We start from the raw sequence: 15574 nt of genomic DNA, 5'->3' as shown, positions 1-15574 counted from the left end.
GCCTAACTCAGCATACCAGAGTTGGTAGGGAAAAAAGCAGATTATTCAAGAGCAACATAAGGGCTCAGTGTCTGTCGGTCAGTGGTTAGTGCTCTGACCACATGGTCTGGGGCTGGTGGATTCGAACTGTCCCAGGCCTGCTAAACAAAACAAAATACCAGGGCATTATGGTGGGCACCTGTTTTTCTAGCTACTATGGAGGCTGAGGCAAGAGAATTGCTTGAGCCCAAGAGTTTGAGGTTGCTGTGAGCTGTGACACAACAGGACTCTACAGTGGATGACCTAATGAGACTCTGTCTCAAAAAAATAAAAAATAAAAAAAGAGCAACATGAGGAGATGGCAGACTAATGTTGCAAAAACCACCTCATGCTCCTCAGCTGACCAAAAGGTTGTGAAAGGGAAAGGAGCCTGGAAAGCTATGTGCAGGAGCTTTCTATTTGTAGGTCCCCCTGGCTTGTTGCAAAGGTTACTTGCCATCTGGCAGTCTGCTGGAGGACGACAGAAGTGGAGGTTAACTGCTCAGCATTTTTCTTCACCGGAAGTTCTGCAATCTTGGTTCTTTGGTTAATTGCTAAACACCCATTCCTGAAATTCTTTTTTTTTGTTTTTTGAGACAGAGCCTCAAGCTCTCACCCTGGGTAGAGTGCAGTAGCATCACAGCTCACAGCAACATCCAACTCCTAGGCTCAAGCGATTCTCTTGCCTCCACCTCCCAAGTACCTGGGACTACAGCCGCCCACAACAACCCCTGGCTATTTTTTAGTTGCAGCTGTCATTGTTGTTTGGTGGGCCCAGGCTGGATTCGAACCCACCAGCTCAGGTGTATGTGGCTGGCGCCGTAGCTGCTTGAGCCACAGGTGCTGAGCCCATTCCTGAAATTCTTAAACAAGGACATAAATAGCCATTGTAAAAAAAAGTGACAATTTGCTTTAAGATAGAGTAATTGCTGCTCTTGCAGGATCCCGTACTTAGAGGGGCCCAGGATACTGAATAACTTGTGTGCGTATTAAATCCTGGGAGGCGATGCTTACCTGAGTGGTTCTCAGCCCAGGCTTCCAGATAGGATTCCATGTCCAGTTTGAAGAAATGCCATCATCTGTGATTCCACCTTCTCACAGTTTCTGTTAGTCTGTGTTGTTTTATCCACATGGTTTTATTGATGTTAAGGTTAGGCCAGTGTCAAGCATAAGAGTTTTAAAATGTGTTGAGGCTCTTTTCCCAAGAGAGGTCACAGGGCCTGATCTGCTTGTGCTTCATGGGGACAGGACAGTACCACCAATATTACCTTGGCATAGCCGAAATTGCTAGCAGGGTAGGGCAAGAAATATGAAAGTCACACTTTGGTTTTTATGTGAAAGCTCCTTGTTCCAGACTGTCTCCTGTAATAAAGAAGTGGAAAGGGTATATATATACATATATGCACACTTTGTTTTGCTTCAAGGTTACTCAGCCTGTGGATGTGGTGGGAACAAGTGAAGGGGCTGTGCTGATGCCTTTAAAGCCATATTACCAGGATGCAGTTGGAATATATATCCGGGTAATCTCACCTGAGAAGGAAATTAAGGGCAGTCAGGGAAAGAGAAGGAATTGGTTGCTTCTCAGCTAAATGTGTCTTAACGCAGGGTTGTGACTACCTTTTCTTCTGCAATATCTCACGTTTTGAAGTTGGAAATCTTTTCCTCTCTATGTGAAATGTTCCTGCGTAATGAGCTTGTTTCAAATACTCTTTTGCCCTTTTTTTGTAATAGTGAAGAGGCTCTGAGAAATCCTCCTCCCCTCCGTATACAGCAGTGTCTTCTCTCCATTCTCTCCATCCAAATTCCCATATGCCCCTGGAGAATTTTCATCACAAATTTATGTTTATAATAAATTATGTTTTTTAATTCTGCAAATGTTCCCTTTGTGCCTATTTTAACTTTTTTTTTTGCAGCTGTCATTGTTGTTCGGGTGGGCCTGGGCTGTATTCAAACCCGCTAGTTCAGGTGTATGTGGCTAATGCCTTAGTCACTTGAGCCAAAGCACCGAGTCTTGTGCCTATTTTAAATGGAAATGAGTGGATACCTGGGGTGGATGATGTTGGGTCATTGGATATTAACAAAGCAGGGGACTAAGTACTGTTCAGTTTTGGTCCGGAAGCGCCCTCAGTGCTGTGTAAAGTAAGGTGATACACGTGCAGTTTACAGGAGATGGCATTAATGGACTAGAGTAACTCAAAGTTCTCAAAATCAGAAGTATTAGAAAAGCTTTGCTTTCTAGGATGCTAAGGAGAGTTTTTAAAGATAGCATTAGAGATTAGAAAATAGGGCAGATATCTGTACGTTTAGTGTTTTTTGTTGTTGTTATTGTTGTTCTTTTTTTGAGACGGAGTCTCAAGCTCTCACTCTGGGTAGAGTGCCTTGGTGTCACAGCTCAGAGCAAACTCCAATTTTTGGGCTTGAGCGATTCTCTTGCCTCCACGTCCCAAGTAGCTGGGACTGCAGGCACTTGCCATAGTGCCCGGCTATTTTTTGGTTGTAGTTGTCATTGTTCTTTAGCAGGCTCAGGCTGGATTTGAACACACCAGCTCCCGTGTATGTGGCTGGTGACCTCGCTGCTGAACTACAATCGCCAAGCCTGTATTTTCAACTTCAAAAAAATTTTTTTTCACTGGTTTTTATCAGAATATGATTAAGTGCTCATGTGCACCTTCTGAGATTCTCTTTTTATACCTTGTTTGGAAAATAAAGGCTCTAATGGTCGTTTACTGGATCAACATTCAACTGGGATAAATCCAGTCTCACATGTGATAAAATACTATCAAAGGACAAAAATATTGGCATCCCCATTAAGCTTGTTGGAAATTCAAAAATGAAGCTTTACCCAATATCTTCTGAGTAAAAAACTGCATTTGAGTCTTGGCGCTCATATTACAGTGGTTACTTGCCAGCCACTTGCACCAAGGCTGACTCGTTCCACCCCGGCCCAGGCCAGCTAAACAGCAGTGACAACTGCAAGAAGAAAATAGCCAGGTGTTGTAGTGGGTGCCCGGAGTCCCAGCTACTTGGGAAGCTGAGGCAAGAGAATCTCTGAAGCCCCAGAGGTGTGAGCTGTGACACCATTGCACTTTACCAAGAGCGATATAGTGAGACTATGTCTCAAAAAAAAAAAAAAAAAAACACAACCCACAAAAACTTCAGTTCATGCTTGCACACATTAAAATCTTAGGGCTTCCATTTACCTCACCATGATATTTTCACGTAAGAAATATGCACAGGTTATAGAGTATGATGTAAGCAGGCACAAGAATCCACATGCCTGTATTGGTGGCCTGATTTTTGCATTGTAAAGCCAAAAAGCACATTATCTACACTGGGGTTGTGGACGTTATCCCATCCTCTTTCCTCAGTGTTAGAGAGCACATGAGGGAGTATCTCTGTGCTGTACTTACTACATAATACCATTCAGTCATGTAAGTCAAAAGAAGTTCTCACCCACTCATTTATGTAAAAATGAAATTAAAACATCCTATGACATCATGATAAACATGGTTTTTGTTAGTTTTTTTCTTCTTTTTCAGGAACTGTTGACATTCAGAGATGTGTCTATAGAATTCTCTATGGATGAGTGGGACTGCCTGGACCCTGCTCAGCAGAATTTGTATCGGGATGTCATGTTAGAGACCTACAGTCACCTGGTCTTCCTAGGTGAGGATAACGTACATACACATTTCCTACTATACACTAAGCATTTCTCTGTAGGTGGGTTTTGTGGAGATTCTTCTTTGACTGCATTACTTTCAGATTGTTGTTTCTAAGGAAAACATAAGTTCTTGGTGTAGAAAAGACAATATTTCAGATGTTATCTTGGCATTATATCCTTCCCTACATTGATGGTAATTTCAGAAATGCAGAGGCTTAGAATTGTTGCCCAATTCTGTTTCTCTTGTTTAAGCCTCATTTTTAGCACCAAATTTTATTTGCATAGTACTGGGTAGTGGAGCATTTTAAATCCTTTTAAAATACTGTAAAGTATCTGTCAGAAACCTCAATTTTTAGATTATTCTTTTGGGATCTCTAAAATGTTGTGTTCTCTATTCTACGAAGTTACTAGATTGTTAACTGATGAAGCCCAACAAGCGTCATGTTATTTTTTTTTTCTAATGAAACAGGGCTTGCCATCTCTAAGCCTGAGCTCATCACCTGTCTGGAGCAAAGGAAAGAACCCTGGAAGGTGAAGACTCACCAGACAGTGGTCAAGCACCCAGGTAGGTTGGAGTGAATGAAGCAGATAACACTGGTCAGAGGTCCAAAGTTGAAGGAGGAAACCAAACAACGCAACGTGATTAGGGAAGCTCAGCTTAATTGGAAATAATTTCTGGGAAGCCTGGGTTTCTTTCTCTTGTTATATAAAGGCACCTCTGTTCTTGTTTTCATTTCTTATGTTTATTTTCTCATTGAGACAAAGGCTCACTGTGTTGCCATCAGACTAGCATGCCATGGCATCAGAGTAGCCTGGCCTTTTCTTTTTAATTTTTAGAAAAAGTTTAGTTTTCAATGATGTTCTTTCTCATTTATAGTGAAAAGAAAGAACTTTCTATAGCTTATCCAGGACTGCAAAATTGGACTGCTGTTCTATTTTCAGAATATAAAAATATTTCTGTATTTTTGAGGATCTCTGAAACATTTTTAAGAAATTTTCTTTAGGCCTGGTCCCTATAGCTAAAGTGACTAAGGAGCCAGCCACATACACCAGAGCTGGTGGGTTCGAATCCAGCTTGGGCCTGCCAAACAACAATGGCAACTACAACCAAAAACTAGCCAGGTGTTTTATCAGAGCACTTAAGAATCTCCCCCAAATATTAAAAAAAACTCACGTTATTTAATTTTAACATTTTCTTTACATGAACTGTGATAAATAATTTAAGTCGTGTATGCTCTAATTTCTCAACTTTATTTTATTTCTTTTTATATTTTTGAGACAGAGTCTCAAGCTGTTGCCCTCAGTAGAGTGCAGTAGCATCTTAGCTCACAGCAACCTTGATCTTTTGGGCTTGAGGGATTTTCTTGCCTTAGCCTCCCAAATAGCTGGCACTACAGGTGCCTACAACATCACCAGGCTATTTTTTGTTTGTAGTTCTCCTTGTTGTTTGACAGGCTGGGGCTGGATTCGAGCCCGCCAGCTCTGGTGTATGTTTCTGGCGACGTAGCTGCTGAGGTACAGGTGCTGATCCCAATTTATCAACTTTTTGTTGTTCTTGTTTTGAAACAGAACCTCAAGCTGTTGCCCTGGGTGAAATGCCATGGCATCACAGCTCACAGCAACCTCCAACTCCTGGGCTTAAGCGATTCTCTTGTCTCAGCCTCCCAAGTAGCTAGGACTAAAAGCACCTGCCTCAACGTCAGGTTACTTTTTGGTTATAGTTGTCATTGTTGTTTGGCAGGCCGTGGCTGGATTTGAACGTGCCACCTCTGGTATATGTGGCTGAGCTACAGGCGCCAAGCCCTGATTTCTCAACATTAACATAGTTAAATGTATCTACTCTGTACATTTCTTACGTATACTATGTCATTGGGGAGTTACAGTATTCTCAAGCATATATTAAATTCTCTCTTGTTACAAAATCACTCTTATAAACTTTTTCTCGGCATTTTCTCCCTCTATCACCCTGGGGTTGACTTCAGAGGCATTGTAGATCACAGCAACATCAAACTCTTGTGTACAAGTGATCCTCTCTTTTCAGCCTCCCTGGTAGGTGGGACTAGACCCATTTGCCAGAGTGCCTGGGTAGTTTTTCTATTTTTAGTAAAGAAGTGGTCTTGATCTTTCTCAGGCTGGTCTTGAACCAGGTGATCCACTGGCCTTGGCCTCCTAAAATGATTAAGATTACAGATACGGGCCACCATACCTGTCATAAATCACCCTTTATAGCTATCTCTTGCTTAGGTTTTGCTTATCAGGACTGTATTACGGACACACACGCACACACATACACAGAAACACAGTATACCTTTGTAAGTTGACCACCCAAAGGATTGTAAAAATCTTGTCAACACACATAGGTCATTAGCATAAGGAACTTGGCCTAGCGTTCTGATATGTACTTGTGTTGCATGCCCAGTCTTCGTACATTAGGTGAACTTGGAGAGTTGTTTAATGTAGGGAGGTGGTAAATTGGGTGTCTGTCTGTATGTACATATACACACAAGTAGATATATAAACATCTCATATACACATACAAAAAAAGTGCCAAGGTCTTCAGGCCTGTGTCCATTGTCATGAGTAAGTATCTCCTTTCAGGTCTCTGGATAGGTGGGAACAGCCCCAGATCATGGCTGGGAGAAGTTGGAGATGCCCACATAACCACTTCAGCATTCTCAGTGGGGCTTGGCGCCCATAGCCCAGTGGTTATGGCACTCACAACACACACCAAGGGTGGCCGGTTTGAACCCAGCCCAGGCCTGCTAAACAACAACTACAACTGCAACAAAAAAATAGCCAGGCATTGTGTTGGGTACCTGTTGTCCCAGCTACTTAGGAGGCTGAGGCAAAAGAATCACTGAAGCCCAAGACTTGGAGGTTGCTATGAGCTGTGATGCCGTAGTACTCTACCTAGCACAACATATTGAGACTCTGTCCCCCCTCCAAAAAAAAAGAAACAAAATTCTCAGTGGGATAATTTTATTTTAGTGTTCATTCTGAGTATGATGTATGATATTTCATTGTGATTTTGCTTTGCATTTCTTCAGCAGCTACTAATTTTGAGCACCCTTTCAAATGCTTGTGAGCTCTATATCTTGTTTGAAAAATGTCAGTTCAATCCTATGTCACTTTTTCTTTTCTTTTTTTTTTCTTTTTAAGAGACAGAGTCTCACTTTGTCACTGTTGGTAGAGTGCTGTGATGTCACAGCTCACAGCAACCTCCAGCTCTTGGGCTTAGGTGATTTTTTTGCCTCAGTCCCAAGTAGCTAGAACTATAGGCGCTCGCCACAAAGCTTGGCTATTTGCTGCAGTTTATCCTGGACTGGGTTTGAACCTGCTTTTCTAGGTATATGGGGCCAGCGCCCTACTCACTGAGACACAGGCTCTGCCCTTTCATTTTTTTTTTTTTTTTTTATTGAGAGAGAGTGTCACTGTTGCTCTTGGTAGAGTGCTGTATCATCATAGTTCACAGCAACCTCAAACTCCTGGGATAGAGAGTATCTTGCCTCAGCCTCCCAAGTACCTGGGAGTACAGGCACCCGCCTCAATTCCCAGCTATATTTTAGAGAGGAGGTCTCACTGTTGCTCAGGCTCTTCACAACCTCTCCTGGCCTGAAGCAATCCTCCAGCCTCATCCTTCAAGAGTGCTACTATTACAGCCCTGAGACACCATGGCCAGCCTTATTTTGCTAGTTTTGACTAGAGAGATCTGTCATGTTTCTTTGTTAGGTCTAAGTAATACACCATGTTCAAGTTGTCTGTTACCTTATTAATCTTTTTTCTAACCTTTAGTTGATTATTAAAAGTGGTGTGTTATGTAAGGGTATATGGCACACCTCCTGGGTGAGGGACATAACTATAAGCAGGACTTTACCTAACAAATGCAAACATTGTAACCTAATTTTCTAATTTTTGTTTTTTGAGAGTCTCAAGTTGTTGACTTGGGTAGAGTACCGTGGTGTCTTAGCTCACAGCAACCTCCAACTCTTGGGCTCAAGTGATTCTTTTGCCCCAGTTATTCTGTTTTATTCTGTTTTTGTTTTTTTGAGACAGAGCTTCAAGCTGTCACCCTGGGTAGCATGCTATGGCATCACAGCTCACAGCAACCTCCAACTCCTGGGCTGAAATGATTCTCCTGACTCTGCCTCTCAAGTAGCTGGGACTACAGATGCCTGCCACAACACCCGGCTATATTTTGGTTGCAGCAGTGATTGTTGTTTGGCGTGCCAGGCTAGATTTTAACCCACCAGATCAGGTGTATGTGGCTGATGCCTTAGCTGCTTGAGCTACAGGCACCGAGCCCGGTTATTCTATTTTTAGTAGAGATGGGGGTCTTGCTCTGCTCAGGCTGGTCTGGAACACATGAGCTCAAGCTATCCACCCTCCCAAAGTAGTATGATTATAGGTGTGAGCCACCATGCCCAGTGTGTGATCTAATTGTTTATACCCTCATATTAATCTGAAATTTTAAAAAAGAAAAAAAAAAAACTAGGGTCTAAAATTAAAAATGACCACACAGCTGTTTCTTCCTTTGCTTTTGCCATGATTTATTTCTTATGTTTGGAATCAATGGTGTTATACATGTTTATATTATACAAGATATGTGATATACCTAAATGAGGTTTGTGAGTATATGTAATAGATAGTGAGGATTCTTTGTAAACGGGCCTATTCTATTACTACTACTACTACTACTATTTTTGTAAATAATCTGATTTCTTTCTTAGTTTACTTCAGATGAATTCTATAGATATTTTCTTTCTGAACACCTTGAAGAAGGGAAATTATAAAAAGTTCTTAAAGATATAACAATATTATTAATTTTATTTAGACTCATATCAAGCTAACTTCAATTGAATGCAAAAATTATAACTGTTCATATTCCTTATTTTTTTGTTCTATGGTTTTTGTTTTGTTTTGTTGTCATAGTCTCACTCTTTGCCCCTGAGTAGAGTGCTGTGGCATCGTCATAGCTCACAGCAACCTCAAACTCTTGGATGAAGGAGATCGTCTTGCTTTAGTCTTTCCAATAGCTGGAAATACAGGCCTCTGTCACAATGCCTGACCAGTTTTTGGTTTTGTTTTGTTTTGTTTTTGAGACAGTCTCACTTTTGTCACCCTCATTAGAGTGCAGTGCTGTCATAGCTCTCAGCAATCTACCACTCTTGTGCTGAAATGATTCTCTTGCCTCAGACTCTCTAGTAGCTATGAATACAGGTGCTTGCCATAATGTCCAGCTACTTTTAGAGATGAGGTCTCTCTCTGGCTCAGGCTGGCGTGGAACCTGTGAGCTCAGGAAATCCACCTGCCTTGACATTCCAAGTGCTAGGACTATAGGCGTGAGCCACCTCGCCCTGCATTTCTTTCAACTTACTGATGTCACCAATTTCATCTTCTTACACTGAACACTTATACCATTAATAGAAGTTTCATATTAAGATTATGTTTTTGTCTTTCAATTTTAGCATGATTAAAAAATTTTCTGGGGCTTAGCGCGTATGGCTCAAGTGGCTAAGGTGCCAGTCACATACACCTGAGCTGGCGGGTTCGAATCCAGGCCAAGCCCGCCAAACAACAATGATGCCTGCAGAAAAAAAAAAAATAGCCAGGCATTGTGGTGGGTGCCTGTAGTCCCAGCTACTTGGAAGGTGGAGGCAGGAGAATCCCTTGAGCCCAGGAGTTGGAGGTTACTGTGAGCTCCAGTGATGCAACAGCACTCAACGCAGGGTGACCATTTAAGGCTCTGTCTGAAAAGAAAAAAAAAAAAAAGCTTTCTGGGCTCGATGCCTGTAGCTCAGTGGCTACAGCATCAGCCACATATACCGGAGATGGCAGGTTTGAATCCAGCCCTGACCTGGCAAACAGCAATGACAACTACAACCAAAATATGCCCTGGTGTTATGTGAGGTGCCTGTAGTCCCAGCCACTTGGGAAGCTGAGGCAGGAAACTTAGTAAACCCCAAGAGTTTGAGGTTGCTTTAAGCTGTGATGCCATGGCACTCTACCCAGGGTGTCAGCTTAAGACTCTGTTTCAAAAAACAAAAATTAGGGCAGCACCTGTGGCTCAGTGGGTAGGGCACTGGCCTCATATACCAAGGGTGGTGGGTTCAAACCTGGCCCTAGCCAAACTTCAACAAAAAAAAAAAAGCCGGGCATTGTGGTAGGCACCTGTAGTCCCAGAAACTCGGGAGTTGGAGGTAAAGAGAGTCGCCTAAGCCCAGAAGTTGGAGGTTGCTGTGAACTGTGTGATGCCATGGCACTCTACCAAGGGCAATAAAGTGAGACTATGTTTCTACAAACAAACAAACAAAAGAAAAAAAAACTAAAATTAAAAGTGCTTCCTGCCCTATCATTATAATACTACAACATTTTACTTAAATGTACTTAGTTTTTTTTTTTTTTTTCAGATTTACTTATTGTTACCTAATTTAGCATCGTTCCCAAGCATAATTTTATGATTTCAATGAAAGGGGCTTCCTTTGACATATCTTCTTTGGCAGTTTTCAGCATTCATTTATCTTGATAAATGTTTATTTTTTTCTTTATCTTGAAGGGATGTTTTGCTGGATAAAATGTATGAGTTTTGAAATTTTTGTTCTTTCAGCACTTTGACTATATCATCCAACTCTTTTTTGATATGGAAGGTGTGTGTTGAAAAATCCACTAGTAATCTCAGAAGAGCATGCTTAGAGGTGACACATCTGTTTCCTTTCATGGCTTTCAAGATACTCTTGTGTAGCTTTCAAATCTTTGATCGTCATGTGTCTTTTTATGGGTTTCTTTGTGTTTCTCCTAGCTGAAGTGTGGTGAGCTTGATGTTCTGTATTTTTTTTCTTTGAAATTTTCTCAGTCTTTTCCCTGTGTTCTTCAACTTAGGAATTTCTCTTTTTTTAAAGCTTTTATTTTTTTGTTTATATCTCCATTTTTATGACTTTAGTTAGTTTGTATCATTCCCATTTCATCCATTTACCATCATGAAGATAAAACTCTTAGGTAATATATACATCTCTCTTTTTTTATGGTTGATTGTACATTATTTATTTTGTTTCCTCTGGTTTTGTCACCCTATTATTTTTTACATGTTCTAATCTTTCATTGACTTTTGAGGATCACAAAAGTCACCTTTCTTTTGTTGTTTTTTTTTGAGACAGAGTCTCACTTCTTTACACTTGGTAGAGTGCCCTGGCATCAAATATCACAGCAATGTCAAACTCTTGGGCTTAAGGGATTCTATTGCCTCAAACTCTCAATTAGCTGGGACTTCAGGCGTCCACCACAGTGCCTGGCTATTTTTTTTTTTTTTTTGGTAGTTGTCATTGTTGTTAAGGTGGCCCAGGCTGGGTTCACACCCGCCAGCCTCCGTGTTTGTGGCTGGCACCGTAACCGCTGTACAATGGGCGCCTAGCCACATAAGGCACCTTTCACAAAATCCATGATGTGGCTTTACCTTACAGGACTCTGACACACATTACCAGACTAGAGGCAGTTTAGTATACATGCTGAAAGTGTTTTGTTTGTGGATGTGTGTGGCTATTTTCTAGCTGAAGCATTTTCTCCACATTTCCTCCTAAGAACTTGTAATCACTTTCTAGACCTGAATCTGTCTGTTGTCTTGGAGTCTCTCTGGTGCTGTAACAATATTTTACCTTTAGTTTCAGGTCCCCCATCAGTTTTATAAAAACAGCACCATTCTCGGGTGGCACCTGTGGCTCAAAGGAGTAGGGCGCCAGCCCCATATGCCAGAGGTGGCGGGTTCAAACCCAGCCCTAGCCAAAAACAAAACAAAACAAAACAAACTGTACTCTCTGCAGTCTCTTCAGCACTCTCCCTCATGAGACACATAAGCTATCTTTAGAAAAGCCCTGAAAAGCAAGTAGAGTTAATGCAGGTCTCTATTTTTCTTTTGAGAAAAAAGTTTACTTTCATATGGGCAATGCTGTTTTCAGATGGGGGAATGGAAGTGGTCTGAGCTGCTGGGACTACAGGTGTCTGCCACTCACCCCACTAATTTTTTCTATTTTTGGTATAAACAGGGTTTCGCTCTGGCTCAGACTGCTCTTGAATGCCTGTGTTGAAGCAATCCACTCACACATTCTCCCAGACATGTAGTTGGGAGCAAACATGAACTACTGTACCCGGCCTGTATATGCCTCTTCACATTGTGGTCACCTGCTGGGCTGAAAATTTTCACTTTGTTTTTATAGTCCCTAAAATATAGTATATATTTCTAACTTATACGTATTTTGAAAATTATTAGGGCATTTGTGCTGTCCTGTGCCATCTTGCTACTGTGCTGGGCATAATTTTACAGACAGAATTTGTAATGTATATTTATTCACTTGTGATGAAACTCAATGGCATAATTTTGTATTTTTAAATTTCTTTCAGTTATATCTAATCATTCCACCCAGAGCAATTCACAAGTGCTGGGCATGAACATTTTATTACCAGAGATAATCCTGAGAAGATATGAAAATGACGGCCCTGAGAATTTAAACTCAATAAAAGACTGGGATAGAGTGTATAAGTATAAGCAGCAGAACGTATCTTACAACAGACTAGATGAAAGTTTAACAGCTATGCATGGTAAAATCTACCAATGCAGTAAATGTTTCAAAGTTGTCAGAAAGTTATCAAATGTAAATAGACATAAGATGATATATACTGGAGAAATAACATTGAAGTGTAAAAAATATGAAAAAGTCTTAAAACTATGCTCAAACTTCCGTAAACATAAGATAACCCATTCTGTGGAAAAGCAGTACAAATGTAAAGAATGTTGCAAAGTCTTTAAATCTTGCTCAAGACTGTCTAAACACAGGGGACTTCATACTGCAGAGAAAATTTACCATTGTGAGAATGATGACAAGTATCTTAGCCACAGCTCAAAATATTATAACTATGAGACAATTTATAATGTAGACAATCCTTACAAATTTGAAGCATGTGACAAATCCTTTAACCATTACTCATCCCTTTCTGTACATAAAAGAATTCATTCTGGAGAGAAACCCTACAAATGTGAAGAATGTTGCAAACCCTTTAAGGATTCCTCAACTCTTTCTGTACATAAAATAATTCATTCTGGAGAGAAACCCTACAAATGTGAAGAATGTGGAAAAGCCTTTAATGATTCCTCTACTCTTTCTGCACATAAAAGAATTCATTCTGGAGAGAAATCTTACAAATGTGAAGAATGTGGCAAAGTCTTTAACCATTCCTCAACCCTTTCTGTACATAAAAGAATTCATTCTGGAGAGAAACCCTACAAATGTGAAGAATGTGGAAAAGCCTTTAAGAATTCCTCAACCTTTTCTATACATAGAAGAATTCATTCTGGAGAGAAACCCTACAAATGTCAAGAATGTGGAAAAGCCTTTAACTATTCCTCAATCCTTTCTGTACACAAAAGAATTCATTCTGGAGAGAAACCCTACAAATGTCAAGAATGTGGAAAAGCCTTTAATGATTCCTCTACTCTTTCTGCACATAAAAGAATTCATTCTGGAGAGAAACCCTACAAATGTCAAGAATGTGGCAAAGCCTTTAATTATTCCTCTACTCTTTCTGCACATAAAAGAATTCATTCTGGAGAGAAACCCTACAAATGTGAAGAATGTGCAAAAGCCTTTAAGGATTCCTCAACCCTTTCTGTACATAAAAGAATTCATTCTGGAGAGAAACCCTACAAATGTGAAGAATGTGGAAAAGCCTTTAACCAGTACTCACATCTTTCTGTACATAAAAGAATTCATTCTGGAGAGAAACCCTACAAATGTGAAGAATGTGGAAAAGCCTTTAACCATTCCTCAATCCTTTCTGTACACAAAAGAATTCATTCTGGAGAGAAACCATACAAATGTGAAGAATGTGGAAAAGCCTTTAACCAGTACTCACATCTTTCTGTACATAAAAGAATTCATTCTGGAGAGAAACCCTACAAATGTCAAGAATGTGGAAAAGCCTTTAACTATTCCTCAATCCTTTCTGTACACAAAAGAATTCATTCTGGAGAGAAACCCTACAAATGTCAAGAATGTGGAAAAGCCTTTAATGATTTCTCTAAACTTTCTGTACATAAAAGAATTCATTCTGGAGAGAAACCCTACAAATGTGAAGAATGTGGAAAAGCCTTTAATGATTTCTCTAAACTTTCTGTACATAAAAGAATTCATTCTGGAGAGAAACCCTACAATTGTGAAGAATGTGGAAAAGCCTTTAAGGATTCCTCAACACTTTCTGTACATAAAAGAATTCATTCTGGAGAGAAACCCTACAAATGTGAAGAATGTGGCAAAGCCTTTAACCAGTACTCACATCTTTCTGTACATAAAAGAATTCATTCTGGAGAGAAACCCTACAAATGTGAAGAATGTGGAAAAGCCTTTAACCATTCCTCAATCCTTTCTGTACACAAAAGAATTCATTCTGGAGAGACCCCCTACAAATGTGAAGAATGTGGAAAAGCCTTTAATGATTTCTCTAAACTTTCTGTACATAAAAGAATTCATTCTGGAGAGAAACCCTACAAATGTCAAGAATGTGGAAAAGCCTTTAAGGATTCCTCAACCCTTTCTGTACACAAAAGAATTCATTCTGGAGAGAAACCCTACAAATGTCAAGAATGTGGAAAAGCCTTTAACCGGTCCTCAAACCTTTCTGTACACAAAAGAATTCATTCTGGAGAGAAACCCTACAAATGTCAAGAATGTGGAAAAGCCTTTAACCGGTCCTCAAGCCTTTCTGTACACAAAAGAATTCATTCTGGAGAGAAACCCTACAAATGTGAAGTATGTCGAAGAGCCTTTAAGGATTCCTCAACCCTTTCTGTACACAAAAGAATTCATTCTGGAGAGAAACCCTACAAATGTGAAGTATGTCGAAGAGCCTTTAAGGATTCCTCAACCCTTTCTGTACACAAAAGAATTCATTCTGGAGAGAAACCCTACAAATGTCAAGAATGTGGAAAAGCCTTTAACCAGTCCTCAACCCTTTCTGTACACAAAAGAATTCATTCTGGAGAGAAACATTAGAAATATGAATAGTGTGGCAAACCCTTTAACTCAGGGTCATACCAGCCTTTACAATAAAAAAAAAAAATGAGATAACATGGAAACCCTAGAAATATGAAGAATCTGGCAGTACTTTAATTGGTTTTCATAACTTAGGAAGCTTATTAGAATTTACACTGGAGAGAAATCCTACAACTGTGAATGGTATGGCGATGCACTTAAGCAGAGCTGAAACTTTACTACACATAAGAAAATTCATATTGGAGAGAGATCTTACAAATGAGAATAATATGGCAAACGTTTTAACTGATTCTTGGCCCTTAGTAAACAAGAGAAATCATGTCAGAGAAAAATCATAATATGAAGGTGTGTGGAAGCTTTATACCAGTAATTATAGTTTTCTGTAGAATTACAGTAGAATTCATGTTAAACAGAAAAGCTATAAATGTGAAGAAGGTGACAAGTGTTTAACTTCTGCTCAAACATTTCTCTATGAAATTTATGATCAAGAAAACCCCTACAACTGTGAAGACAATGTTGAATCTTATAACCAGGCTTTATTGCTCATACTTTTCTAATCGTAATTCATAAGAAAGAAATATCCTGCAAATATTTCAATGATGTCTTAAAGGTGTGTTTATCCTGTTTGGTAGGACTAGGGAGAGACAGGGGCAGATGGTTCTAGGGCATCCCTTGTCCATAATAAGAAGGAAGAAAATTACCAGAGTGGGCTGCCAAGAAAGAAAAGCATTTCAGGAAAATAATTTCAAGCCAGAAGTGTACTTGTCAAGAATGCTATGGAAAATATTCCTTCATAGGCAGAAAGTTGGAACAGATAACTTCAAGTTACCACAACTGTGGTATGTGTGGAGTTCAATACAGC

At 40.0% G+C, this 15574-nt stretch overlaps 1 protein-coding gene across 1 annotated transcript in view; it reads left to right on the top strand.

The window, feature by feature from the left end:
- LOC128579044 (zinc finger protein 91-like) overlaps positions 1-14769 on the top strand; it is a 39951-nt gene extending 25182 nt beyond the window's left edge. Inside the window, 4 exon segments of the mRNA XM_053581339.1 lie at positions 3558-3684; positions 4149-4244; positions 12068-12351; positions 12604-14769. Of these exon segments, the coding sequence (XP_053437314.1) occupies positions 3558-3684; positions 4149-4244; positions 12068-12351; positions 12604-14769 (2673 nt within the window).
- The last annotated feature ends 805 nt before the right edge of the window (positions 14770-15574 follow it).

Source organism: Nycticebus coucang, chromosome Y (assembly GCF_027406575.1).
Source record: "Nycticebus coucang isolate mNycCou1 chromosome Y, mNycCou1.pri, whole genome shotgun sequence".
Classification (NCBI taxonomy): domain Eukaryota; kingdom Metazoa; phylum Chordata; class Mammalia; order Primates; family Lorisidae; genus Nycticebus; species Nycticebus coucang.
Note: the sequence above shows the minus strand (reverse complement) of the source record. Positions and strands in the feature narration are given on the sequence as shown.